The sequence below is a fragment of the Stylophora pistillata genome, chromosome 14 (genome assembly GCF_964205215.1).
Source record: "Stylophora pistillata chromosome 14, jaStyPist1.2, whole genome shotgun sequence".
NCBI classification, from domain to species: Eukaryota; Metazoa; Cnidaria; class Anthozoa; order Scleractinia; family Pocilloporidae; genus Stylophora; species Stylophora pistillata.
In genome coordinates this window covers 9683691-9711203 of record NC_142532.1, presented here as the reverse complement: position 1 = coordinate 9711203, position 27513 = coordinate 9683691, and the positions used below count along the sequence as shown (strand labels likewise).

Below are 27513 nucleotides of genomic sequence, written 5' to 3'. Positions count from 1 at the left end.
TCTGGTGGTCTCCTTCCCTAAGGCATTGCACGTAAGCCAATGGGTTGGGATTAGACATGTAGGTCGGCGGGATTGCACCTCCCTTCATCGGGGCCCGGCCGTCCACCTTAAACATAAAAAAAACTGCACTGACTCGACTTTTGCTTGTTGGTAAGTGTTCGCTCCTTTCCCTAGTGGTTGGGAGTTTGTTTTGGTTTGTTGTTGAGGTTTCTGAGGATTTTTGTTGGATAAGTGAGTACCTGCCGGGAGGGAAAACTTGCAACTTTCTTCCTCCTTGGCAGTGTTTTTTCTTTGGTTCTGTTTGGTCGCCCATCCCTTTTTGGGATTTCTTGGGTGGAGCCGAACTTACCTTGGTCTCACAATGGTTGTTGCTTTTAAGAGGTCAATCGACATTGACTGTCGGGGGCTCCCTGAGGGGTTGTCTTTCCCGGACGTCATGCCCTTGATCCTCGGGTTTTTTGAGACTGAGTCTCAATATGGTGTTGCGGCAGTTCAAGCGTGTCCTGGTCGTGTGGCCAGAGTCACTTTTGTTGCTGGTGGTGAGCCTGCTAAGGCTCATTTTGAGGAGTTAGGTGTAGTGGTACTGGATGGGGTGGAGTGTAGGGTGGCTCAGCCCCCGCCCCCCCCTCCCCAGATGTCAACCGTTGTGGTTTCCTGGTTCCCTTTTGAGGGTCCAAATGAAGCCATCACCTCTGCCCTGTCAGCCTATGGCCCCATTAAGAGTGTGAGGCATCAAGTCTGGCCTGATAGACCGTCTGTATCCACAGGGTCTAGGATAGTTTCAATGGTGGTGAAGAAGGAGATTCCAAGGTTTATCTCCGTACGTGGGGCTAGATGTAAGGTTTGGTATAGGGGTCAGCCCCTACGGTGTGACTTGTGTCACAAAGTTGGCCACCGTTCCTCTGAATGCCCTGTCAAGGGTAAATGTTTCAAGTGTGCTAAAGAAGGTCATCTGGCCCGGAATTGTCCCAATCCAGCAATGGCCCCTGCGGCTATCGAGCCTGTAGCTGATCCCGTGGCTGTTCCTCCAGCGGAGATCACTCCCGCCGAAGAAGAGACCCCCGACACTGTTATTGAAGACTCTGAAGATGAAGTTGGTTCATCTCCAGACTCAGATGCAAGCGAAGACCGGTTCGCCTCTTGTGAGGCGACTGGAAATGAGGTTATTATACCAGCAACCGAGGGCTTTGCTAACCCTGCTGACTCTGACATGGCTGGTGAAAGTGGTCCCTGGACCACTGTTTCCCGGAAACGCCCTGCTTCCTCTGCTCCCGTTTCAGTTAAGAGGACTCAACAGGCCCCGTCTAAAAGTGCTGCGGTTTCACCCATGAGCGATATCCGCAATAGTGGCCCGGATGTTTTCCTTGAAGTTCCGGAATTGGCAGCCTGTTCTGCAGACCACCGTACAATCCTGTGGGAGATTGCGGTTGATTATCGTAAACCGCCTGATCAGCGAAAACGTTTTTGCCGTTGGACTTCAGATCCCCGCTTTATTGGTTTGAAAGATGAGGACTTTAAGACTGCTATAAAATTTTTCAACAAAAAGTTCCCAAAGTAATTAATTAAGGTCATAAAAAGAAAAACAAAAGAAAATAATTAGTTAAGTAATGAGCGGGTGTGTTTAATTTTTGGGTGTGAGTGTGTTAATTTTTAAGTGAGGTGGGGTTCGATTCCCCAGCGAGTTTGGCGTCTGGTGGCCCTCGTTTCTGGTGGTCCCCTTCCCTAAGGCATTGCACGTAAGCCAATGGGTTGGGATTAGACATGTAGGTCGGCGGGATTGCACCTCCCTTCATCGGGGCCCGGCCGTCCACCTTAAACATAAAAAAAACTGCACTGACTCGACTTTTGCTTGTTGGTAAGTGTTCGCTCCTTTCCCTAGTGGTTGGGAGTTTGTTTTGGTTTGTTTTTGAGGTTTCTGAGGATTTTTGTTGGATAAGTGAGTACCTGCCGGGAGGGAAAACTTGCAACTTTCTTCCTCCTTGGCAGTGTTTTTTCTTTGGTTCTGTTTGGTCGCCCATCCCTTTTTGGGATTTCTTGGGTGGAGCCGAACTTACCTTGGTCTCACAATGGTTGTTGCTTTTAAGAGGTCAATCGACATTGACTGTCGGGGGCTCCCTGAGGGGTTGTCTTTCCCGGACGTCATGCCCTTGATCCTCGGGTTTTTTGAGACTGAGTCTCAATATGGTGTTGCGGCAGTTCAAGCGTGTCCTGGTCGAGTGGCCAGAGTCACTTTTGTTGCTGGTGGTGAGCCTGCTAAGGCTCATTTTGAGGAGTTAGGTGTAGTGGTACTGGATGGGGTGGAGTGTAGGGTGGCTCAGCCCCCGCCCCCCCCTCCCCAGATGTCAACCGTTGTGGTTTCCTGGTTCCCTTTTGAGGGTCCAAATGAAGCCATCACCTCTGCCCTGTCAGCCTATGGCCCCATTAAGAGCGTGAGGCATCAAGTCTGGCCTGATAGACCGTCTGTATCCACAGGGTCTAGGATAGTTTCAATGGTGGTGAAGAAGGAGATTCCAAGGTTTATCTCCGTACGTGGGGCTAGATGTAAGGTTTGGTATAGGGGTCAGCCCCTACGGTGTGACTTGTGTCACAAAGTTGGCCACCGTTCCTCTGAATGCCCTGTCAAGGGTAAATGTTTCAAGTGTGCTAAAGAAGGTCATCTGGCCCGGAATTGTCCCAATCCAGCAATGGCCCCTGCGGCTATCGAGCCTGTAGCTGATCCCGTGGCTGTTCCTCCAGCGGAGATCACTCCCGCCGAAGAAGAGACCCCCGACACTGTTATTGAAGACTCTGAAGATGAAGTTGGTTCATCTCCAGACTCAGATGCAAGCGAAGACCGGTTCGCCTCTTGTGAGGCGACTGGAAATGAGGTTATTATACCAGCAACCGAGGGCTTTGCTAACCCTGCTGACTCTGACATGGCTGGTGAAAGTGGTCCCTGGACCACTGTTTCCCGGAAACGCCCTGCTTCCTCTGCTCCCGTTTCAGTTAAGAGGACTCAACAGGCCCCGTCTAAAAGTGCTGCGGTTTCACCCATGAGCGATATCCGCAATAGTGGCCCGGATGTTTTCCTTGAAGTTCCGGAATTGGCAGCCTGTTCTGCAGACCACCGTACAATCCTGTGGGAGATTGCGGTTGATTATCGTAAACCGCCTGATCAGCGAAAACGTTTTTGCCGTTGGACTTCAGATCCCCGCTTTATTGGTTTGAAAGATGAGGACTTTAAGACTGCTATAAAATTTTTCAACAAAAAGTTCCCAAAGTAATTAATTAAGGTCATAAAAAGAAAAACAAAAGAAAATAATTAGTTAAGTAATGAGTGGGTGTGTTTAATTTTTGGGTGTGAGAGTGTTAATTTTTAAGTGAGGTGGGGTTCGATTCCCCAGCGAGTTTGGCGTCTGGTGGCCCTCGTTTCTGGTGGTCCCCTTCCCTAAGGCATTGCACGTAAGCCAATGGGTTGGGATTAGACATGTAGGTCGGCGGGATTACACCTCCCTTCATCGGGGCCCGGCCGTCCACCTTAAACATAAAAAAAACTGCACTGACTCGACTTTTGCTTGTTGGTAAGTGTTCGCTCCTTTCCCTAGTGGTTGGGAGTTTGGTTTGTGGTGTGCTTGGTTTTGGTGAGGTCTAGTATCAGTTAAGTGAGTACCTGCCGGGAGGGAAAACTTGTGATCTTTTCCTCTCGGTCAGGCTTTTTCCTTTTTCGCTTTTGGTTTGGTCACCCATTCCTTTGCTTGTTCATTGGGTTGGGGCCGAACTTCAGGATGATTGTTTCCTTTAGTAGGACAATCGATGTGGACTGCAAGGGGCTCCCCGAGGGGATGCTTTTTCCTGAGGCAGGAAAGTTACTCCTCGAGTATTTTGATCGTGAGTCTGATCATGTTGTGGAGGCAGTGCAGGCGTGCCCTGGTCGCGTTGCCAGGGTTACTTTTGCAGCTGATGTGGCCAAGCTTTTTTTTGAAGAATTGGGCGTGGTTAAGTTAGGCGAGGTGGAGTGTAGGGTGGTTACACCTCCTCCTCCCCCACCTCAACTTACCACTGTGGTTTTGTCTTGGTTCCCTTTTGAGGGCTCCAATGAAGCGATACGTACTGCGTTGTCTGCTTTTGGCATCGTCAAGTCTGTCCGTCATCAGTCTTGGTCGGGTAGACCCTCGGTCTTTACTGGGTCTAGAATTATTCAGATGGTGGTTCAGAAAGTTATTCCACCCTTCATTGGTATTAGAGGTATACGTTGTAGGGTTTGGTACAGGGGGCAACCCCTGCAGTGCACTGTGTGCCGTAAAATAGGCCATAAGGCTGCGAGTTGCCCTTCCAAGGGCAAGTGTTTTAGGTGTTCACAGCAAGGTCATTTTGCTAGAGATTGTAAGGCCACCGTCACAGACGATGTCGAGCCATCCTCTATGCCTGAAGAGCCGCCTGCTGACAGTGCTGATGAAGCCTGCTCGCTCTCAACTGAGGCGAGTGAAGATCGCTTCACCTCTTTAAACGAGGGTGAAGAACCACTAAATGATTGTGTACCGGCAACACAGGGTTTTGCTAACCCTGTTTCTGATATGGATGTCGGAGAGACGAGCTCTGCTTCTCGGAAGCGTTCAGCCTCCCCAGCTCCCACTTCTGCTAATAACACTGTCAAGAGGACCCAACAGGCCCCACCCACTGATTCTGCTGCTGCAGCCAAGCCTATTGCTGTTACTCCTTCAGAACTTTCCGCTGCTTTCTTAAAGGACCCGCTGCTTCGCTCTTCTCCATCTGAGGAACGCGTTTTTTTGGCCGAGATTGCGGTGTTACATCACCTGCCTGCTCCTGCTGGTAAAGATATTTCCGTTTGGTACTCTGATCCGAGATATGTTTTTGAACAGCGTGAAGTTGCTACTGCCTTTAGGCTTTACCGGTCACTTAAAAAATCTAAAGAACCAAAATAAAATATAAAATTAACTTAGGCTTAATAAGAAAAACTAAAAGAAAAATTAGTTAAGTTTTGAGCGGGTGTGTTTAATTTCTGGGTGTGTGTGTGTTAATTTTTAAGTGAGGTGGGGTTCGATTCCCCAGCGAGTTTGGCGTCTGGTGACCCTCGTTTTTGGTGGTCCCCTTCCCTAAGGCATTGCACGTAAGCCAATGGGTTGGGATTAGACATGTAGGTCGGCGGGATTGCACCTCCCTTCATCGGGGCCCGGCCGTCCACCTTAAACATAAAAAAAAAACTGCACTGATGAGGCCCAGGATTTACTCCTTCACCTCCACAGTATTCACTCTACTTTGGGATTCTGCGCAGGATCACTCTTGGGGCACGGACTCTTGTGAGTATTTGTCTTTTGGTCGATTTTAGTCCTCTTTCGCCTTTTTATATCTTTCGGCGTTTTTCGGACTTCTTCGGCAACCCTGCCGATTTCCGGCTTCGTGCCGATTTCGGAGGGTTTTTTCGGTCCTTTCTTCGGCCTTTTTCGACCGTGGTTTCCGGGTGTTCGGCGTTTTCCGATTTTTCCGGTGTGTTTTCGGCGGAAAAAAATTTTTCGGTCGCCCATCCAGTTTTGGGCTGTGTTGCGTGGGGCCGAACTCACGTTTCTTGTTGAGTTCTGGGCACTACAAAATCTTAATTATGGTTGGTTTCCAAAGAACCATTGACATACGTTGTAATTTGTTCCCTAATGGGACAAGTTCCACACAAATAATTAATTATATAGATGCCCACTTCCAAGAGAAAACTGGGCATGTTGCTAAAGTTGTGTCTATCCAGCAGTGCCCCGGTTTTATTGCCAGGGTGACTTTTGATGATGAAAAGGGTGCGTTAGCTATGTTCCACTATCAGGAATGTGGGTCGGTGGTTCTTAATGGGGTCGAATGTGAGGTCATTTCTCCCCCCCCACCACCCCCTCAAGTTAGTATGGTCGTCGTCCACTGGTTTCCTTATGAGGGCCCAGTGGAATCAGTTAAGAACGCGCTTTCAAGCTATGGTGAGATCAAGTCTGTCCGCCATCAAATGTGGCCTGGCAAGCCGTCAGTCTCTACTGGCTGCCGTCTTGTCAAAATGGTTGTCAAAAAGGAAATCCCTCGTTTCATTTCCATCGGGGGTATTCGCTGCAAGGTGTGGTACCGTGACCAGCCTTTGCGATGCGATATTTGTAGACAAGTTGGACACGCGGCAAAACAGTGCCCTGATAAGGGTAAGTGCCGCCGCTGCCACAAGGCGGGGCATTTTGCTAGGGAGTGTACATCTGCATGGATCCTTCCCCAGGCCCCCCCGGTGGCCCCTGGGGCCCCGGTTGGTAGCGCAGGTGGGGAGGAAGAGGCTGGCGATGATGGGGGTGACATTGATGAGGGCGATGCTGCTGAGGCGGCTGGTGATATCGAGTGCGAAGACGCTGTCGATGGTGATAGTGAAGCCGAACCCTTGGTGGGTGAAGCGGCCTCCCAGGTGTCAGGCATGGAATTGGGCACCCCTGTTTTGGACTCCAGCGGCCAACTGGTACAGGCACAGATTCCTGTCGTCCCCCCAGCCAGTGGTGACCCTGTGGCCGATGGGATAGCGGCTAGTACCCAGGCCTCGGTGTCGGGTGCTCCTCTCTTTGAGGATGAGGCTTATGTTACCCAGGCAGTCCAAATGCTGTCTGTTGCAGCTAATAGTTTTGTTAGACAACTTGCTGATAGTGCCCCACAAGAGGTTGAGTTCGCTGAGTATCTAACCAATGCCAGCGCTAATACTGATCTTTCTCCTCGGACTGGATCAGAGAGTAATGTCAGTAATTGTAAAGGAAATAGTGAGGCTCCGAATGATGAGCAAACTAGAGGGGCAGACGCCTCGGGTAAGACCCCTTCTGGGTCAACTGAAAATAATGATAGTGAACTAGTGTCTAGTAATGAAGTAAATGGTGGTACTGACAGTGCCCCTAATTCAATTAGTGTAGTTAACGTTAATCACGGTAGCGCTACTGATAATTTATCTAGTAAAGGGGAAACTGCAAGTGTGGTCCCTGCTAAAGTAAATAGTAAAGAGGATGAGAATGCCAAAAAAGGCTCTACTAGTGGTAAAGGTACCAGTAAGAATAATGTTAGCTCTTTGGCCCTGGCCGACGAGCTTTCCGAAATGGATACAGCTCCGGCCATGGCTACTCGTAAGAGGCCTGCATCGGACGCTGGTTCTGAGTCAACCCCCCAAGACCCGGATCCAGAACCTCCGGCTACGTCGGCTTTGTCCCGGCGTAAGAAGCTTGCAAAACCATCTGCAGCAGCATTGGGTAAGGCTGGCAAGAGGTCCTCGGGCGGTAAGAAGAAGACCTAAGCATGATGGCTTCCCTGTTGTGCGCAGTGATGGCTCTTTCCATCCTTACCTTAAACTGTAATGGTCTGCGGGACCAGTCTAAAAGGTTTGGCTTTCTGCAGTGGTTGCGTTCCCTCCCCGTGAAGGTTGATGTTGTCTGCCTGCAAGAAACTCATTGTGTCACTCTGGCTGAGTGTTCTTTGTGGTTTTCATCGTCCGGCTTTTCGTCTGTGTTGGCTCCTGGTTCTGTTCACTCGTGTGGTTGTGTTATTCTCTATCGTTCTTCTTTATCTCTTCTAAACTCCTGGTCTGCCGATGGTCGTTATCTGCAATGTGAATTCTCTCTCTTTGGCAAAGTCTTCCGTGTGGTCTGCGTCTATGCCCCTAACTGCAACCCTGCGCGGAATAAATTCCTTGATGACCTCCATTCAAAAGTCGATCCATCTGTCCCTACTGTGCTTACTGGGGATTTCAACGCCGTCTTTGACCGAGCCCTTGACCGGCGTGGTTCTGAACCTGCAAGTTCATACAGAGACAGTTCCTCTTCGCTGGCCCAGCTTTTCGAGGCATGTTGTGTTATGGATGTGTGGCGTTACCTCCATCCCTCCTCCTCGGGTTTCACCTGGACCAGGTGGGATGGCAGTTTGGCGTCGCGCATTGATCTGTTTGGGGTGCCCTTTGCCTGGCTCCCATCGGTGTCCTCTTGCGCTATGTACTGCTGCCCCTTTTTGGACCACAGTGCCGTAGTGCTGTCTGTCTCTGTTCCCGACGTCGTCCCACCTGGGCCAGGCTACTGGAAACTGAACATATCCATGTTAGATGACCCGGAATATTGCCAGCTCGTTAGGGAAGAGTGGATTTCGTGGCGTCGTACCCTTCCTGGCTTCCCCTCTCTCGCCAAATGGTGGGACCGCGGGAAAGGACGGATAAAAGGCCTTACCATCAGGTACTGTCGCAAAAAGTCATCTCAAACATCTGCATCGAGGGCTGCCCTCGTTCGCTTGATCGATCATCTTCGGGCCAAACTGGATGCTGGCATGACCTCCTGCGCGGGCCCTTACCAATCTGCGCTGGCGGATCTGGCAGCTATGGACACCTACGTTGCCAAGGGTGCTCAAGTGCGATCAAGAGTTAAGTGGGTCGAGGAGGGTGAGTCCTCCTCGGCCTATTTCTTCCGCCTGGAAAAGAAGCGGTCTGCCGACCGCCGCATCTCTGCGCTGAGAGAGCCCGGTGGCTCTATTGTTTCTTCTTCTGTTGCTTTGTGTGCCACTCTCGGCTCTTTCTATTCCGACTTATATACGGCTTCTCCTACTGACACTTTGATCCAATCTTCTCTTTTGGGTAATCTGTCTTCTGTCCTTCCGCGAGATCGGGCTGATAGTTGTGAGGGCCTCCTCACCCCCCTCGAGGTCTATGAGGCTCTCAAGGGCATGAAGCGGAACAAGGCTCCTGGACTGGATGGCCTTCCAGCGGAGTTCTATCTTCGTTTCTGGGACGTAGTCGGTGCTGATCTCGTAGCTGTTCTTAACGACTGTTTTTCCTCCGGTTCTTTGTCTCTCTCTCAGCGTAGAGGTGTGATCTAGTTGTCTTTTAAAAAGGGGGATCGTCTTGATCCAAAGAATTGGCGTCCCATTTCGCTGTTGAATGTCGACTATAAACTGGCATCACGAACCATTGCTGGCCGGCTCCTCCGTGTCATTCACCTGGTCGTGCACCGGGACCAGACGTGTGGAGTGCCGGGTCGGTTCATAGGGGAGAATGTCACCTTTCTCCGTGATGTTGTGAGTTATGCGGAGTCTACGGGCACCGCGGTTGCAATCTTATCCCTTGACCAAGAAAAGGCCTTCGACCGGGTGGATTGGGGCTTTCTGCGATCTACCCTTGTCACCATGGGTTTCGGCCCCCAATTCATTGCTTGGGTAGACTTGTTCTACAGGCAGGTCCAAAGTGCCATTAATGTAAATGGTCATCTGACACCGTTTTTCGGTCTCTCGCGAGGTGTCCGGCAGGGGTGTCCCCTGTCTCCTCTGTTGTACGTTTTGGTTTCGGAGGTCCTTGCCTGTAGTATTCGCTCCAACCCCCGTATCGTTGGCCTTTCCCTCCCGGGGTGTCCCCCACTTTCCCCCATATCTCAGTATGCTGACGACACGTCGTTAATTTTAACATCCGACGATGGGATCAAAGCTGCTCTGGAAGTTTATCATCAGTATGAGCGGGCGTCCGGGTCAAAGATCAATTTCGGAAAGTCCAAGGGCCTTTGGTTGGGCGGCTGGCGGGGCCGTACGGACTCCCCCGTCCCTTTCGATTGGACACCTTCGAAACTCAAGGTCCTTGGAGTGTTTATCGGTCCTGGTAACCTAGAAGAGGATAATTGGCGCCCGCGCATTTCTGCGGTGGACCATGTTCTCAAATCCTGGCGTTCACGTGTTCTGACCTTTCGCGGCAAGGCTCTCGTTATTAATGCTCTCGCCCTCTCCCGGGTCTGGTATGTGGCGTCACTCATCCACATGCCGGCTTGGGTGGAGACGGAGCTTACTCGACTTGTGTTTTCATTCTTTTGGTCTGGCAAGCGGGAGCTCGTCGCCCGCGCTGCAGTAGTGCAGCCAGCTCTTTTTGGTGGTTTTTCAGTGGTCAGTGTTCGCTTCAAGGTGTGGGCTCTTCTGGGTCAATGGGTGAGGAGGTTTGCCTCCTCTCCCTCCAGTTGGGTCTCACTGATGTCGTTTTGGTTTCAGTCTGTCCTTGGTGTCTCTCCTCTCGTTGCGTTTTCCCGCCCTTTTTCTGTTGACTCTAGAGCCTTGCCACCATTCTACCAGTCTCTGATCCTAGCGTGGCGGAAACTTGATGGGTCTTTTGCCACGTCCAGGGATTGCCTTGTTTATGCTTCTTCGTCTCCTTTGGTCTGTTCCCCTGTTGTCAGCATGTCTTCTAAGTCATGCTATTTGTATCTCCTTTCTGAGAACATGGTCCAGCCCCGTTGTGTGTACAAGTATGAACTTCAATTCCCTAATCTTGATTGGCCTGCCACGTGGCGTACCCTGTCTATGTTCGACCTGGATCGTCGTGTCACCGACCTTAACTGGAAGATTGCGCATGGCGTTCTGTACACCGCTCGGCGCCTCTCTCTTTTTGGTTTGTCGGTTTCTCCGTTCTGTTTTTGCGGTCCCCAGGTTGAGTCACTTGAGCATCTGTTTTACTATTGTCCGCTTGCTCAGAGTGTTCTCTCCTGGGTCCAGTCTTTGTTGTTCGTTTTCTCCCCTATGAGTCCTGTCATTCTTTTACGTCATGTTCTTTTCGGGTTTAAGACGAGTGAATTGATTTCTGTCCCTTGGGGTTTCGTCTACCTTCTTAATGTTTCTAAGTACTGTATTTGGTTGTGTAGGAACGATTACCGGTTCCGTAATGTTCGTCCTGGTGCCGTTGCGGTGATTGCGTCCATTAAAGCCCGCTTGAAGTTTTACCTACCTCTAGCCTTCAGGCGGTGCAAATCTAGCAGACGTCGTCGCTTCTTCCACAGACAGTGGTGCGCTCGTGGCGTTATTGCTTCTGTCTCAGGCAACTCTCTGGTCTTCAATCTTTAGTTCTCCCCCTTCTCCCCCGTCCCCCGTGTGTTCCTGTGTCCGTCATGTTGCCTTTTGTGCTGGGTCTCCTTCATTGGTGTACTGCACAGGGGTTTTGTTCCGTTTCAGTCCTGTTGTGTCTGTCATGTAGCCACTTGTGCTGGGTCTCCTTCATTGGTGTACTGCACAGTGGTTCTGTTCTATTCATGTTTTGTCCATGTTTTTGTTTGCTTTTGTCCCTACTGTGGTAGGTAAGTGTGTCAGCGGGTATGCGTGAGTGTGGTATTTTGGTGCTTTGACTAACCATTATCACTAATCTGAGCATGGGAGTTTAATCTTTGAAAGTGTGTGATTAACCTGGGAGGTGGGGTTCGATCCCCCAGCGAGTTTGGCGTCCTGGTGGGCCCTCCGTTTATGGCGGTCCCAACCCTCAAGCCCTTGCACTCTGGCGGCGGGTTTGGATTAGACATTTAGGTCGGCAGGCATTGCACCGCCCTCACGGGAGCCTGGCCGTCCGCCTTAAACATAAAAAAAACTGCACTGATGAGGCCCAGAAGGCCGAAACAGTAAAAAGCTTCTCGGCCTCTTGAGTTAAAAGGCTTATGAAAAGTTTATTTTTCTTGCTTTTGCAGCAATTGGTCAACATGGACAGCCAGGAAAGTGAAAATATCAGCCAGTTTACTACCGATAACTCGACAGCGAATCCAGGAGACGTCGTAGACGCAAGCGTGGTAGAAGGTTCACAGTCCTGGGACGCAGACGTGGAAATCGAAATCCCTGAGGTACTGAAAAATCTGGAAAATAAGGGTGTGAAATTTAAGGCCGTGCCTTTTTTGAATGCTCCTAGTCAAAGTAAAATCACGAAGGATCGCTCTATTTATTTTAGCGTTGATACAATCGTCACATCGCAAATAATTCTCGAAGCTTTTGACGCGGCAGAAATCGATATTGACGCTATCACCGGAATCCAGAGAAAGGCGTCCAATAGATCTTGGATCGTGACTTTTAAGAGCCGTGCAGCTAAAGAAGCCGCTCTTGAAACACCTTTTGTCGTGATTGCCGGTCTCAAAGTGTTCTTGGGCGACTGCGAAAATCGTTTGGTCCTCGTCAAGATCCATGAAGCCCCCGCTGAACTACCCGACACTGCCGTGATTGGCCGACTCAGCCACTACGGTCGTGTCCTTTCATTTCGGCGCGACAAAATTGCACAACATATCGAGAATGGAGTAAGAACGGCTCGAATGGCGCTACATCGAACTATCCCTGCCAACATCAACATAGCTGGTGAACCTATTAAAATATGCTACCCAAATCAGCCAAAAGCTTGCCGGAATTGTGGAGCTACTGACCACATGGCCAAAGACTGCTCTGCAGTCCGTTGTTTTAATTGTGAATGCCCTGGGCATCGAGCTCAAGAATGTAAAGACTCGCCAAGATGTTCCGTTTGTTTAGCGGACAACCATTCCATGCCTCAATGCCCCTTCCTGCTCTTCAGCGCGAACGTCGATAGTGAGCCAACGCCACCTAAAACTGAAGAGGAAAAGAAACAAGAGCGAGCCCAGCGCGCCAAGGAAAGAGAAGAAAGGCAGAAAAAACTACAACAACAGAGAGAACAACAGCGACAACAAGAAGAACAACAGAAATTACTAGAAAAGCAGAAACAGCAAGAACAACAGAAACAACAAGATCAAGAGAAACAACGAGAACAACAACGCGACGAAGGTAGAAGAGAACGACCAAGAGAACGAAGAGACGAGCGAGGGAGGGACGATCGAGAAGAACGAAGAGATGACCGGAGAGACGACAGAAGAGAGAGAGATAGAAACGATCGAGATTATTATCGCGGCCGCGATGACCGCGATAGATCTTCCCGTCGTGACTACTCTGGCTCCGAAACTGATGATGATGGATGGGAGAGAGCTAAACCTAGGAGAAGGCGGTACAGATATTAATTTTTTATTTATATTCAATGAGTAAGCTTAAAATAATTTCTCTAAATGTGCGAGGACTCGGGTCCTCCAGTAAAAGTCGAAAAATTATTCAAGAATTAAATTATTCAAACTGTGACATAATCCTTTTACAAGAAACACATGTCTCATGCAAAAAACAAGCGGAGGAATTCGAAATACTCTGGCGCGGCAAATGTCTGTGGTCCTTCGGGACTGGCAGGTCTGCCGGTGTTGCCATCCTCTTTTCTCTAAACTTCCCAGGCAAAATTATCCGTTTTTTGACCGATTCCGAAGGAAGAATATTGAGCTTACTCATTGACTACTATAATTCTAAACTAAATTTAGTAAACATTTACTCTCCCAATACTATTTCGGATCGTAAAAGTTTTTTCTCTTGTCTGCACAATTACTTTCTCCCCCAAGGGGATCTAGTGATCGGGGGAGACTTTAATTGTGTAGACAATGTCCTAGATAAATTAAATTGTTCCGCCATCCTATTGTCTGATCAAAAACTTCTCCGATCCCTTTGTGCTGACTTCTCACTTACAGACATTTGGCGCAAAAACAACCCGCGCAAAGTAACTTTCACCTGGTCTAACAAAGACCATACCCAGGCATCTAGAATTGACCGCTTTCTCGTCGCTAAAGGCTTAACCCTAGTAACGAAATGTAAAATTCTTCCATGCGTATACGACCTATCCGATCATGACTTTGTAAAAATTGAACTAACGACTAACCCTTCTAATCACGGTCCTGGAATTTGGAAGTTCAACAGCTCTTTACTCTCAGATGTAGAATTTAAAAACATTATGTCAAAATCGATTAACAACTTTAAGCTTAAAATCCCCGAATTCGCCTCCCTTCGCGAATGGTGGGATGCTCTAAAAATTGAAATCCGCAAAACAAGTATTTCATACTGTATCAGTAAACAGAGAACAGCAAATGCCAAAAGAATCCTAATTACTAAGCAATTAACCCATGCTAAAAACGCTTTACATTCTAATCGCTTAAATAACCCAGGTGTAATTAGCGATTTGGAAAGCCAATTGTCCTCTCTAATCTCGAAAGAAGCCGAAGGAGCTAAAGTCCGCTCCCGAGCACAATGGTTCGAAGAAGGCGAGAAACCAACACGCTATTTCTTCCGTCTGGAGAAAAAACGAGCTGACATGAATAGTTTTGAATCTTTTTTTGACGAGAACGGTGTTCTCAGAAATTCTCAAAATGATCTTGAAAGAATTTTAACCAATTTCTACAAGAATTTATTCACCAAAGATCCTCTTGATATGCGAATTCAAACTGAAATAATTGACGACCTCGAATTTTCACTGACTGATTATGAGCGCAATCTATGTGAAGGCCCTTTTTCTAATAAAGAATTACTTACTGCATTGGAAGGCCTTCAGACCGGCAAGTCACCCGGTTCTGATGGTCTCCCAACAGAATTTTACTCGTGTTTTTGGAACGATTTGAGCGAATCTCTCCTTTCTGTTTTGAACGAGGCCTTTCTTGCTGGCTTCCTCGCGGATAGCCAGTACGAGGGCCTCCTACGACTCATCCACAAAAAAGATGATCGACGCCTCGCAAAAAATTGGCGCCCAATTTCCTTGTTAAACACTGACTACAAGTTAGCATCTAAAATCATCACTGAACGATTGAAAAAAGTCATGAACTCCATCGTGCATTCAGACCAAACGTGCGGCGTGGTCGGCCGCACTATCTTCTCAAATTTGGCCTTACTTCGTGATGCCCTTGACATGATTGACAAAACTAATGAACCAGGTATTCTCATTTCCTTAGATCAAGAAAAAGCTTTTGACCGAGTTGACCACGAATTCATGATGAGAGTATTGCGTAAATTTGGTTTCGGCCCCTCCTTTTGTGGGTGGGTCGAACTATTTTATTCTAAGGCCTTCTCTAGAATCATTGTTAATGGCTCCCTGTCCCCCCCTGTCCACTTAAGAAGAGGGGTGAGACAAGGATGCCCATTATCTCCTCTCCTTTATGTGCTAGTTTCAGAAGTATTATCAACGCAAATCCGTAATTGTAAAGATATTGAAGGTTTCCTGCTCCCGGAGCAGGGGGCCTTCAATATAAAATATCCCAGTACGCTGACGATGCTACTTGCATCTTAAAATCCGAAAGATCTCTTTCTTCACTTCTCCGAGTCGTATCAAAATTTGAACAAGGATCTGGCGCTAAACTGAACACGTCCAAATCTGAAGCAATGTGGTTAGGAAAATGGCGAACTAGAATTGAATCTCCCTATGGCCTCAAATGGGTCACTAAAATGAGAGTGCTTGGTGTTTACTTCTCAAACGGCCTCGTCAATGTCGACGACGACAATTGGCGGGCCAAATTAGACAAACTAAGTTCGGTTCTAAATCTTTGGAAACAAAGAGACCTGACTTTTATCGGTAGAACCTTAATTATAAACACTTTAGGCGCAAGCCGTTTATGGCACGTTGCTAAAGTCATCCCCCCACCCCGTTGGGTGCACGATAGCTTTAAGTCGATCATTTGGCCTTTTATCTGGAAAGGAAAAATGGAAAATGTAAGTCGCGATCGCTGTTGTGCGCCCCCATCCTCTGGGGGCCTCAACGTCGTTAATTTTAAAGCTAAGTGCGCTAGCCTGCGCCTTTCTGTTTTTTCCAGTTTAAGAGATGACTTTGGCACATCCAAATGGCATTACCTAGCTCGATATTTTTTAGGACATAAGCTAACTATTCTAGATCCCCGTTTTTCTTTTCCCACAAATTCTGGCCCCTCTTCCTTCCTTCCTTCCAATTACTACCGGCTTTGTTTAGATAATTTCCGTACCTTGCATCAGAAAACTGGTGCCTTACCTGATTTACTCACCAGTAAGAATTTATATCTTTTGTTGCTTGACCCCGTCTGCGTTGCACCCCGGGGCTACGGTTTTTGGGCGTCTGCTATGGACCGCCCCATCAATCGTTGGGCCTGGGTGTGGCGCAAGTCTCGCCTAAAGCTAATTGAGAACAAGAAGAACGATCTAATTTGGCTATTGATCCATAGAATGATCCGCGTAAGATATCTCCTAAAGTCTTGGGGATACATCAATAATGACAAATGCGCGATCTGCGGTAAAACAGAAACTATTGAACACTGTTTCTTGGGATGTCCCAGAGTTGTGAAAGTCTGGGACCATTTCTCTCCCCTTTTTCGTGTTCTACTCGACTCCCCCTTCTCTATCTCCCCTACCTCTATCTATTACCCCTTTTCCCTAGACCAATCTACCACCAGTATATCCTTATCTAACTTTCTCAAGGCAACCATCATATATTGGTGTTGGCTTGCCAGAAATAAAGCTACCTTCGAAGGTTCTCTTTTGAGCTCCAACGCGATTATCGACTTAATTAAAAAAGATGTCCAACTCAGAGTTCTTAAAAACGCATTTTGTTCGGCCGATGCTGGTAAACCTGTCTTCTTTCCCTCTCTTGCTCCCCCCTGAACCTTTGTATATAATAAAACTTGTTAAACCTCGCCCATGAGGGGTCCTTACTCCGGGCTACAGGCCCGCGCGCTGTTTGCGCCCCACATGGTCGGGACAAAACTCTTTGTAAATAGTAAATAGAACTTTATAAATAGAAAACTTGTAAATAGAACTTTGTTAGCTCTTACAGGTGGGCGGTTACTCCGGGCTGTTATAGCCCGTGCGCTGTTCGTGCCGCCTGTAAGAGAAAATGTCATTAGTTAATGGAGACCTGTAAATACTTAAGTAACTCATAATTTAATTCGAATACTTTAATCAATTAGAATTGTAAATAGATATCATTGACGAAATAAAACCGCCTGGTCTCCAGGCTTTTATATTTTTAAAAAAAAAAAAAGTACTGTCTGCAGTTAGATATAGCTCTTTGGCATACAAAGCTTTGCTTTCATGTCCAAATTGAGCACTCTATCTAGGATGAGTCATTGCCGTTGCAATTGCGCATGCTCGCTGGTTTACTCTAGTTTGAGCACTCTGGCATGGCTTAGACGATACCACAAAGGTTGGGTCGTTTGGGGTGACCGTCTCGGTTCTCCCCCATCCTAGCATTAGCACTGCACTGATGAGGCCCAGAAGGCCGAAACAGTACTGTCTGCAGTTAGTTATATATATATAACCAAAAAAGCGGAATGAGATCATCATCTACTAAAAAGTGCTCAATAGCAGGGCTAGAGCTATGGATAATTGTACCACAAAATTTAGGTTACTTGAAATTTTACAGCAACTCTGAGTTTCATGCCTCTTGCGAAGCAATCGTCAGGCAACTGCCAGAAATAACGGTTACAATCCACCGAAATTTAAAAGACAGAACAATGTGTACATGCGCGCGCAACATACTGCACGCGCTAGCGTAACGTTACGTTCTTTAACAGGAATTTCCTGACATGTCTGCAACCTGATGTCAGCTCATCTCTTTTGTTTAAACTTGTCATCTGCGGTTTACAAATGATAAAATATTTTTCCCACAAACACAAATTGCATCTTTTAGCTACATTGGAAAACGAACTAGCTTGTTTCACCTTGCGCCACTTAATATTAAACTTAGTGTCCTTATCTTTAAGACTCCATATATATTTGCTAAGTTCAGTAGCATGCCTGTAACGTTCGTTTCGGAATGAACACAAGTGATTCCTGTAACGCATTTTAAAAGAGGTGTCACAGAGACCAATGTACTTTTCCTTTGCGGTTTCTGTGGTGACCTCTGCCTGGTAAATTATGCTTTCCATGTCACAGCTTCCATCCATGGGGCATATGTCAGGTTTTCTACAGGTTGGATCTTTTCCTAGCTCGATCATTAGTGCGTGCGAGTTTCCGGATTTCAGATTGGTTGTGGTTAGATGTGACAGTTTTAATGCTGCCCATGCAGCTGAAGCTCAGTTTAAGGGTGTTCCGGTTGAAAATTTTGTGAAGAGGATTAGTTTTTGTGAAATGCTTATCAATAAGTGCAAGGAAGCATTTTTCGACGTTAGTTTCCACGTTCTTGTTGTATGGTGGGTTAAACCAAGTAATGTTCCGCTGCCTGTTTCTTCGTAGACGTGGTGCCGTGGTAGTCGTTGTACGATTTTTATTTACTCGTTGTGAATAAAAGTCGTACGCGCTCACCAACCGTGAAATAACCTATAAATAAATATATATATATATGTATATATAAGCGAAATAGGCAACGTAGGATCCATGACAGTGCTCGACAATGAAGGAGCGATTACAGTAGCAAATGGACTACTCAAATGACGCACATATGGATTTTAATACAGCCTGTTTCGTACACCAACAAAAGTTGATCCACTCATCAGTTAAACTCCATACACACTCCCACTCATCAGGAATCCACTGATGAGTGGGCGACCACGAAACAGGCTTGTAGGGATGAACTTGTAGTTTACTTGTCTTTTTCCTCCCACAATATATACTTCGCTCTACTTCTATGTATTGAGCACTGTTCTACGAAAATCAAGTCACACTTTATATATATATATATATATAATTATTAAAAACTAGATCATTGGATAATGCAATTCAAGACTTTTTATTGGCTTAGCTATTATGGTATATCAGCCAATATACCATAATCTACAAATAGGGCAAGCGTACGTGTCAGCTAAAAATTAAAAGGGAGCTAAAAATTTGATAAAATTTAATAACTTAATTTAACGTTTTTAATAAAACAATTATTCCACTCGCTCTTGTTGGATATGTTATGATTATAGCCAACTCGGCGCTACGCGCCTCGTTGGCTATCCATCATCTCATATCCAACGCGCGCTCGTGGAATAAGTGTTAATTATACCTCAAGATTTAGGTTATTTGAACTTTTGCAGCAACTCTGAGTTTCATGCCTCTTGCGAAGCAATCGTCAGGCAACTGCCAGAAATAACGGTTACAATCCACCGAAATTTAAAAGACAGAACAATGTGTACATGCGCGCGCTACATACTGCACGCGCTATCGTAACAAAAGAATTCGAAACGCACTCAATGATAAGCCAGCATTGAAACGAAAACTTTCCATGGACGATATACTGGAAAATGACGAATCCGTGAAATTCTACACGGGATTTCCAACATTTTGGCCTGTCTTATGGCGATATTTAATCTACTGAAACCTGTAGCCGAGAAACTGAAACACTGGGACAGCAATAAGGGGAAAAAAGTAAATTTCCAATACAGACCTGTAAAAAAGAGTGGCAAAAGGAGAAGTCTAACCATCTTGCAAGAATCTATTTTGACGTTGTTAAGACTTCGATTGGTTTTACTTGTTCAACACCTGTCAGACACTTTTTCCATCTCTAAATCTTCTGTTTGTAAGGTGTTCACCACTTGGATCTCCTTTCTTGCGATTACTTTGAGAGATGTTTTGTTGATTTGGCCTTCTAAAGAAATCGTTCGCCTAAACTTGCCCAGGTCATTTAGAAATTATCCATCCACTAGGGTTATAATTGATTGTACGGAGATATTCATTCAGAAACCTACCTCTCCTGCTGCACAGCGAACCACGTGGAGTGAATATAAGAGCCATAACACTATGAAAACGTTAGTTGGAATAACTCCATCAGGATTTTTCAGTTTTGTGTCAAAATTGTGGAGTGGAAGTACAAGTGACCGCAAACTCACCCAAAAGAGTGGAAGTTTGGAATTGATTGAGGAAGGGGACCACATCATGGCTGACAGAGGATTTGCAATCAGAGACTTGCTTACAAAGTGAAAGGCCTTCATAAACATGCCTCCCTTCTCTAAAAAAGGTAACTCAATCGTTATTGCCTAATTTCATACCGTGAGGTATTGGGTCGAGTGCGGACTTTCGCAGACAAACTCAAAACAAACATGGCGTCCGCCACGAAGTGCCACGAAGTGCCACGAAGTGCCTCAAAGTATTGTAAAAACAATTGGAGAACTCCAGAGATATCGTATCACCGTATGACGAAAGTGCAACGGGCTTCAAAGGAAGTAATTGATCGATATATTGATGTTGTTGGCTGTAAAAAGAAAGAGGAAGTGAAGTGGACACGCGTTGTGCTTTGCTCGGCTCACTGGAGCAAACAACCTGCAAGGGTTGAAGTAGATTTTCCACATATAAAGTTCACTACACAATATCGCCAAAGTGAAACGAAATGGCACTGGAATTGTGCTGCTACGTTATGCAAAAACTCATGGAGAACAAAAAAAATGTTGCTAGCACGCTGGAGTACTACAACTTGTCTGATGTGGAAAAGGAGAAAACCCTCAAAAATACTTACGACAAAATTCTTAAAAACAAGAAGGTAATCATAAAAATAGCTGATCTCAAGTTATATTGATTGTATTAACTCTGGATTCATCGTCTGCTTAAAACTAAACTTTTATATTTTAAAGAACTTTAACTAGTTAACGTTTTTAGATTTTATTCGTAATCAAATTCAGGTCGACTAACTAGAATCCTAGATTTTCCTGTAAACTCGCACTGCTGCGTGTTATTTTTTATTGGTTCTTTCAGGTAAACTGGAAAAAAGGGGTGATCTGCTCAGAGCATTGGTCGAACGGATTCAGGTCTTCTCTAGAGGATCTACCTGACAGGTCAACAACTAAGACATATGCTGAATCCCTGGCATCCTACATAACACCTCCAAGAAATATTGCCTCTGCCAAAAGATGCTTATTAGATGAGGGTAGAACATTGCAAGAACCCAGAAGGAAACTGCAAAAACTTAATCTTAAAGATCCAAAAGATGAATTAATCAGGACAATCTCTGAAGAAAACACTGAGCTTAAAAGAAAACTTTTAATTTTGAAGGAGAAGATGAAGGAAAAAGAAAATGAAATGGCTAAGATGGTTAATGAACTGGATGACCTTAAAACTGACCAAATGCAGTACAAAAAAAAACTTCAGTCATTCCAGTTTGAATTTGAAAGATCTCGTTTTACATATGAGCACATTATGAAGAGAGGTCACTGCTTTTATATGACTGGACTAAACTGATGTTGAGTTTCATTGTTTGTTTGACTGTACCGAGCCATTTCTAAGCTGTTTGGTAAACCCAGATTTGAAATCTAGTGATTTGTGCAGCCGAAAAATGGATACCAAAACTGAGCTCATGGCGTTCATGACAATTTTACGACATTCTCTCCACCTCGGAATCATGGGATGGATGACAAACACAAGTATTTCAACCCAGTCAAGCATGTTTGTTGCCTGGTCGGTATTTTTAGTTGAGGTCTTTGAAAGAATTGGATTGACTCCATTACCTGGTGAAGCAGAAGCCTTTATTCCAACTGAGTTTATTAATGCAGGATTCGAGGACACATCTTGTCCTGGCGATTGCACAGAGACAAACATCCTGGCATCCGAAAACTTTGATGTGAATAATATCACTTTTAGCCAGTATAAGAACCACACCACTGGAAAGACTGCAGTGTGGATCACCCCACAGGGATCCCTGTTACAATGCAGTGATACCTATCCAGGAACAATTTCAGACAATGATATCACAGAACAGTGTGGAGTGCTTGATATGGTGAGGAGGTGTTGTACTGACTGACAAGGGATTTGGTATCACAGAAATGTGTCTTTAGAAGGGCTTGCATCATAACCGACCACCTTTAAAGTTTGGTGCTCAGTATGATGAGTCAGAGATCAGTAAAAACTTTGATATTGCCACCCTGAGAATCTACAATGAAAACTACATAGGGAGAATGAGAGACTGGGCCATTATCAATGCGTGCTGGCCTTCCAGTAGAATCGATCTCCTTGGCTATGTGCACAAATTACTTGCACACATTGTAAATATTTTCAAGAGGCCTATTGGACCAAAGGAGACAGAAGGTAAAGCAGATAAATAAGCCGTCAACTGAGCAAGTTGCAGAGTCTCAAGTTTTGTTTTATTGAGCCATGCAATATTGATATTGCTGATTAGATACAATCCAGGCTAAATATCATGAATGTTCTTTTGTTCAGAGAAACTGCTACCAATGCCCATGACGTGCAAAGGACATGAAATCTAATTTGAAAGATTTAACCTTCAACTGAACATCCTGGTAACTTAAAGTGCCACTATGATCAAAATTTCGCATTGCATTTTCTTTTCACTTCTGAAAACTAGAAGTAAGAAACACTTACCATGCCAAGTTTAATTGTAAACCCCTCAGTGATACTATTAAGAGCTATGCAAAGGAGCCACAATCTGGATTATGATCTACATGTTTAGTTTACAAACTATACAGTTGAGTACATTTCAGGAAAAAAATGTATGTCCTCTATCAACAAAATGACACTCTTTTTATTCCTTTAGCAAGTCCATTAATCCATGACCTAAGAGGGCGAAGTCTTTCAAAAGTTGCAATGCCTCCTAGAAGTTGCTCTCCTAATTTCTTAAGATAGGAGTGTTCATCATAATGCCAATCTGTAAAAATTGTGTTCTGCAGCATGTGATCTGTAATATCTTTGACTACATTTACTAGTAAGTCATTTCTTTTTACATAGAAGAAATGGGAGATGTCTTTCTCCGGCAAATAAGACTGGAAAAATGTGATATCACCATTGGTGCAGGCCATTTGGAAGTTAGTCTGAACTAAGTGAGTCCCTGAAATTTTCTCTAGTGGCATCTCTGAGTTTCCAGCTCTTGTTTTAACTTCAACAAAAAATGCCTCGCCAATGCCGTCTGGGCTTGCTCCGTATCGGGGGTCTTGTGGATGCTTAAAGAAGCCACAGCTATAGACTGGGGCACCTAGAATAAAAAAAGGGAAAATCTGGCATCAACCCTCCCTCATTTAATTTATGATAATTTATAATTGACCCCATACCTGATACTTCTGTAAAGTTATCCAATGCTGCTTTTTCATACATTTGTCCCCTCTTAAAATTTTTTAATTTCTTTGGCCGATAAGTGCTTTCATCCAGCTTGTTGTTGATGCAAAACCAAGCTGCATCAAACTCCTTGGGCCCATTCATACCCAGTAATGTTGGCAACTTGCTTCCAGTTATAACTCCGATCCTGTTTGCAAACCATTCACTTGAACCTTGAACCACATCAACATAGTTACTTCCACCAATAACATCAATCTTTTCATACTTAGAGAGCTTTACTGATATGATTTCATCACTACTTTGAGAAAGTAAACTGAGCAAGTCTTCAGACTTGTCAGTGGAAAATAGAGACCAGTTTGTTTTGCTGGCATTCTCTTGAACATCATTAGATTCTGGTTGACAGGGCCCTAACTTTGAGTGCCATATGTCCTGAGCATTACCCTTGTATCTAGGCATGAGTAATGTCTCGTCATAATACACTGAGTGCTTGGCATAATCACGCTCCTGCATGATTTTAAGCATTTCTGTATTCAAGATGTTTTTTTAAGCCAGATTCTATTTTGTACTTTGTCAAGCACTCGAAAAAATGATTTGAGATGTCAATGTTAGTACTTTCAAGTTTATCTTGTACCTTGTGACTGATTTCACCTACATCTCTTGTAAACCAATCACTCCTGTCAATGTCAGTCACAGACTCGGAAGAATGTGTTTCAACTTTTTTGGTTGATCTCTTGTGGTAAATGGCTTTCCTTGCTGATCGAACATTTCGAAAGTACTTCAACCGAATGTGAGATGCTGCTTTTGCCTCGTCAGAGGTACTGGGGCAGTGCCACTTTTGGAGTTTCTGGGTGCAAGTCAAAGCCAAAAGAAAGTTGTTGTGTTCGGTAAAGTATTTAAGCTGAAGAAGAACAAGAACTGCATGGCAGCAGAGACCACAGGCACCCACAGGACATTCACATGCCCTTTTCGGTTTATTTCCCTCAAAAAGCACTGTAACTGTGCGAGTTACGTCTGAAGAAAAACTCTTCAAAACGCTGGCTTTTACGTATATTGACAATCCTTCCCCTTGTATAGCTTTAATATGCTTAACTCTTCGAGACTGGAACATTCTGTAAGCCTTTCTATACTGCCCTTTTCTCCCCTGGCGCTTATGCGATTGATATGCATCTATTTCACCTTGTCCGATCTTGGGAAAGAGTGAAACGTCAAATTTCCATCTTGCTGTAGCTCGAGGAACGCTTTCTCTCGGCAGTGACGTCGGAAACTTGAACTTCTTATCGATCAAAGTTATCCTTTTTTCAATCAAGGCATCGTCCTGTAGTGGGGACAACCGTTCAATGATGGCTTCTTTTGTGCCCGATGTTTTAAGCTGTAGCTTAGCGCAAAATTTGGATAAGACATCACAATCCAGGGACTTGATATTTTCCTCTTTTATCTGTTCTTTTATAAGGTCAAAACTGTAAACTTCTGATGAGGACGCCTCTTCCTTAGTAGCGGCGTGCACCATGTTTCTTTTTTAAATTTGTCCGCGAAAGTCCGCACTCGACCCAGTACCTCACGGTATGAAATTAGGCAATTGCTATTTACAGGACATTCCCCCACTTACCCACCATGCACACAACAGTCATTAGTACTTCCTTTCCTCCCATGGATGTTTGTAACTTAAGAGAGTCACATTATAAAGACAATCTCAACTTGAAATAAAGACTTAACAAAAAACTGAAAGGTCAATATTAATCATTAATTTTTTATTTCTTGCAAAATAGGTCAGCAACTGTCCAAAAAGTCACTGAAGACAACAAGATCAATTGCCAGTGCAAGAATTCATGTTGAGAGAGCCATTGAGACTGAAAGACTTCCATACTCTACAAGGAAATCTGCCTATACCACTTGTACCTCTTGCTGATAAAATATTAATAGTTTGTGCTGCTTTGTGTAGCCTACTACCTCCACTTACAAAGTAGAACTCTCCAGTATGCTTCCAATTTATCATAGAAACAACTACAACTAACTTCACGAAGCAAAGAAATCTTTCAGATTTATCTTACCCTTAACTTAACCCACTTAAAACTGTTGGTTCAGTTCACAAAGAAAGGATGTTTTTTGGAATTAATCCACAGAAGATAACACTAGTTTACCAAAAAAAAAAAAGACTTCTGATACCACAATCACTTCCGTCACGTTTACAATATATGCATCTTGAAGTACTGTCATATATTTCTTGAGTTCAAAACAGTACAACATGCAAAAAAACAAGTGTATTCTCTAGCCTGCAAACAGGTCATTAAGACTATTTTGCATCTTGTAAGTGTATAAATTGACTTTATGATAGACAGAGCTTGAATTGTTACTCAAGTGTGAGTAACCTCTTCAAGAATCTTTCCACTGAGGAGTTCAGGCACCATGTGTTCCAAAAAGAACTTTGATAGCTTCCCCACCATTTTCCCACAGTTCTTTGTCAAGTTTAACAGGTACCACTAAGATTCCCTTAAGAGTGTAAATGATAAGATTACACTGTTCTAATCTAGCTAAAGCTAGCTGTCCTTGCATTTGATAATTCCAAGATGTTTCTTTTTTTTACATAATATTTGCCAGCCACTACATCAAGGCAGTGAGCTGCTTCAACATGGGGTTGTAGATTTCTCTTGCTAAAAATGCTCTTGACCTCTAAAAGTGTCTTGGCACAACACTTACAAACTTGAATTCTGTCTGGAGAAGCTCCCAGATATGGATACTGTTTGTCTACGATAAGGCCACTTCGAAAAACCTCCAAACCCCTATGTTTTGTTCTATGTTTCTTGATATACTCTTTGATGGCCACAACTTCCTTCTCATGACCCCAAGAAAGCTGATGTGGGGTGCTGTCCTCACTAAGAGGACAATAATTCATTAACAACTTCACTGTACTTTTGGAATTGGTTGTCTCTTTCATGTGGCATACCTTGTAAAAATTGGAGACAGTTATCCTCCCTGCCCTCTGTGAAAACCAAAATTCTGAATTACTTGTACTTTGACTCAATGTTTTCTGAAATATTACCTCAGTTGCAAACTCAGAATGATGCAGAAACTCTAAAAAGCTACTACAATGCTCATACGTAGGATTTTCCAAACTTTCACAATTATTTTGAGCAACAAATATGTCAGCTAACTCTTTAAGGGAATACACCTCTGCATATTCTACTATTTCCTCATGATCAATGTCAGCAGATGTGATCTGGTCCAAGAGTTCTTCCTTGCTCACAGCCTGGACTGGGGGTTTTGTTATAAACTGCATGCAAAGCTACACATGAAGGGGCAGCTTCTAACAAAGTATTATAAAACTTCTCTTGGAATGACTGGGAGAGATTATCAGAGCACAAAGGGTTAAAATCATGAGGTCTTGGACAATCCTTAGATATTTTTCCATATTCTGATTTTTGAAATTTAACAGTTTCTATTGGAACAGCATTTTCTGTGATTCTTTTCCGTTTCACCCAAAGGCAAGAAACTGACGTGCAAGTCTCCAAGTCATTTCTTCTAATAGTTGCTTCCAAATCAAACAGAGCAGCAGCTGTATGTCTGCATACACCATCAGCACTATTATAAGAAACAAAAGAATAGGACACTAGTCTCTTATACCTTAAAGAGTCTGAGTTCATTCGCACAGAGATCAAATAAAACATTAAAAAGTAAAAACCATCAGTTCATTCGCTTGTAAGGAAAAGGAAAAAATATGGCACACACACGACTCACCCGCCCTTGCAAGCACAGTAGGCAGAGTAAATGCTTCCAGTATATTGAAGAACGATAAAACCCCAGTAGAAGTCTTTTCCATCTTCGGTTTTGGACCTTTCAGTAGGTTTTACTTTGAACTGGAAATAACAGTATCCATCCTTTTTACCTGTCTCGTCATCACTTAAATCGTGGTAGTTCAGATCCTCCACATGCCCGTCTACAAACAAGCGAAAACCCTCGAGACTTTTGTACGAACGTAAACAGTCTTCATCGCAGCCATCTTTTCCAACAAGATAATAGTAAATATCAGGAAACCTGAAGTCTGGAACACCAGTACAGTCATGAGTCCAATCCTTGAGCGAAAGTGGATGGGGAAGTAATTTTCCTCCTGGCATTGTTATCTTGGAATTAATTAACTCGGGAAAGTATTGCAGACACATTCTTTTTTCAATCTCGATCGCTCAGCGAAGCGTTGAGGGGGACGACACAATAATGGGCAAAGTTGCCGAAGGCAAAGGAAAAACTCGTGGCAAAAATGGGAAAAAAGAGAATGTGCTGAGAATCAAGAAAACGAATCGACAGAGAGCTTTCAAAATTACGATTCGCGGTCATTAATGTTTTTGTATCAGGGCTTGGTACTTGCATAAATAAAAGGAAACTTCGATTTTAACCTATGAATTGCGCGCATGCTTCTTAAATTAAACGAGAATTACCTGTAAGTTGAAGTTTGATTGGGATTCTATCCTGTCATCAGTCAGGAACGAAGGAGTCACAGGAGAAGCACGCGCGCTTACTTATCTAGCCATTTTTTAAAACCAACTAACCGGCCCATAGATGCACAGGAACGAAGGAGTAGGGGAAAAAATTGGAGACCCTCCCCCCCCCCCCCGAGGGTCGTGGGAGGGCATGTGACTCCTTCGTTCCTGACTGATGACAAGATAGAATCCCAATCAAACTTCAACTTACAGGTAAGTCTCGTTTAATTTAAGAATTCTATCCTATCATCAGTCATACGTCACTACGGAGTCACATGAGAATTCAAAGCGTGCGAATGTGGGCCGAGTCTTACACATGACACGGGTCCAAGTCGCCAAAGATGATCGTTGTTATAATGAATGATAAAATGGTCAAAAGGCTAATACGCGATCCATTTATTCTGTGAATTCACGGACATAGGAATGTTCTAACGATAACAAGAACGAGAAAATAAGTGAATCATCGATATTACAAATCATTGGCAGTGTGCTGAGTTGT

The 27513-nt window shown here is 44.7% G+C and overlaps 2 protein-coding genes and 2 pseudogenes across 2 annotated transcripts; 2 read left to right on the top strand and 2 right to left on the bottom strand.

Annotated features, from left to right (window-relative positions):
- The first annotated feature begins 9107 nt into the window (after nt 1-9107).
- Nucleotides 9108-10846, top strand: LOC111345906 (transposon TX1 uncharacterized 149 kDa protein). The gene has a single exon (XM_022953198.2). It carries the CDS (start codon nt 9145-9147, stop codon nt 10831-10833), a length of 1689 nt encoding a protein of 562 aa, XP_022808933.2. The 5' UTR covers nt 9108-9144; the 3' UTR covers nt 10834-10846.
- An 8000-nt stretch (nt 10847-18846) lies between these two features.
- On the top strand, nt 18847-24509 carry LOC148716444 (uncharacterized; annotated as a pseudogene).
- Nucleotides 21577-24139, bottom strand: LOC148716445 (uncharacterized). Its single transcript, XM_088745775.1, has 2 exons — nt 23177-24139; nt 21577-22465 (listed from the first exon to the last, which is right to left on the bottom strand). The coding sequence occupies exons 1-2, from the start codon at nt 24050-24052 to the stop codon at nt 22334-22336; spliced, it is 1008 nt and encodes a 335-aa protein (XP_088601901.1). The 5' UTR covers nt 24053-24139; the 3' UTR covers nt 21577-22333.
- On the bottom strand, nt 24266-26654 carry LOC148716443 (uncharacterized; annotated as a pseudogene).
- Nucleotides 26655-27513: the final 859 nt, after the last annotated feature.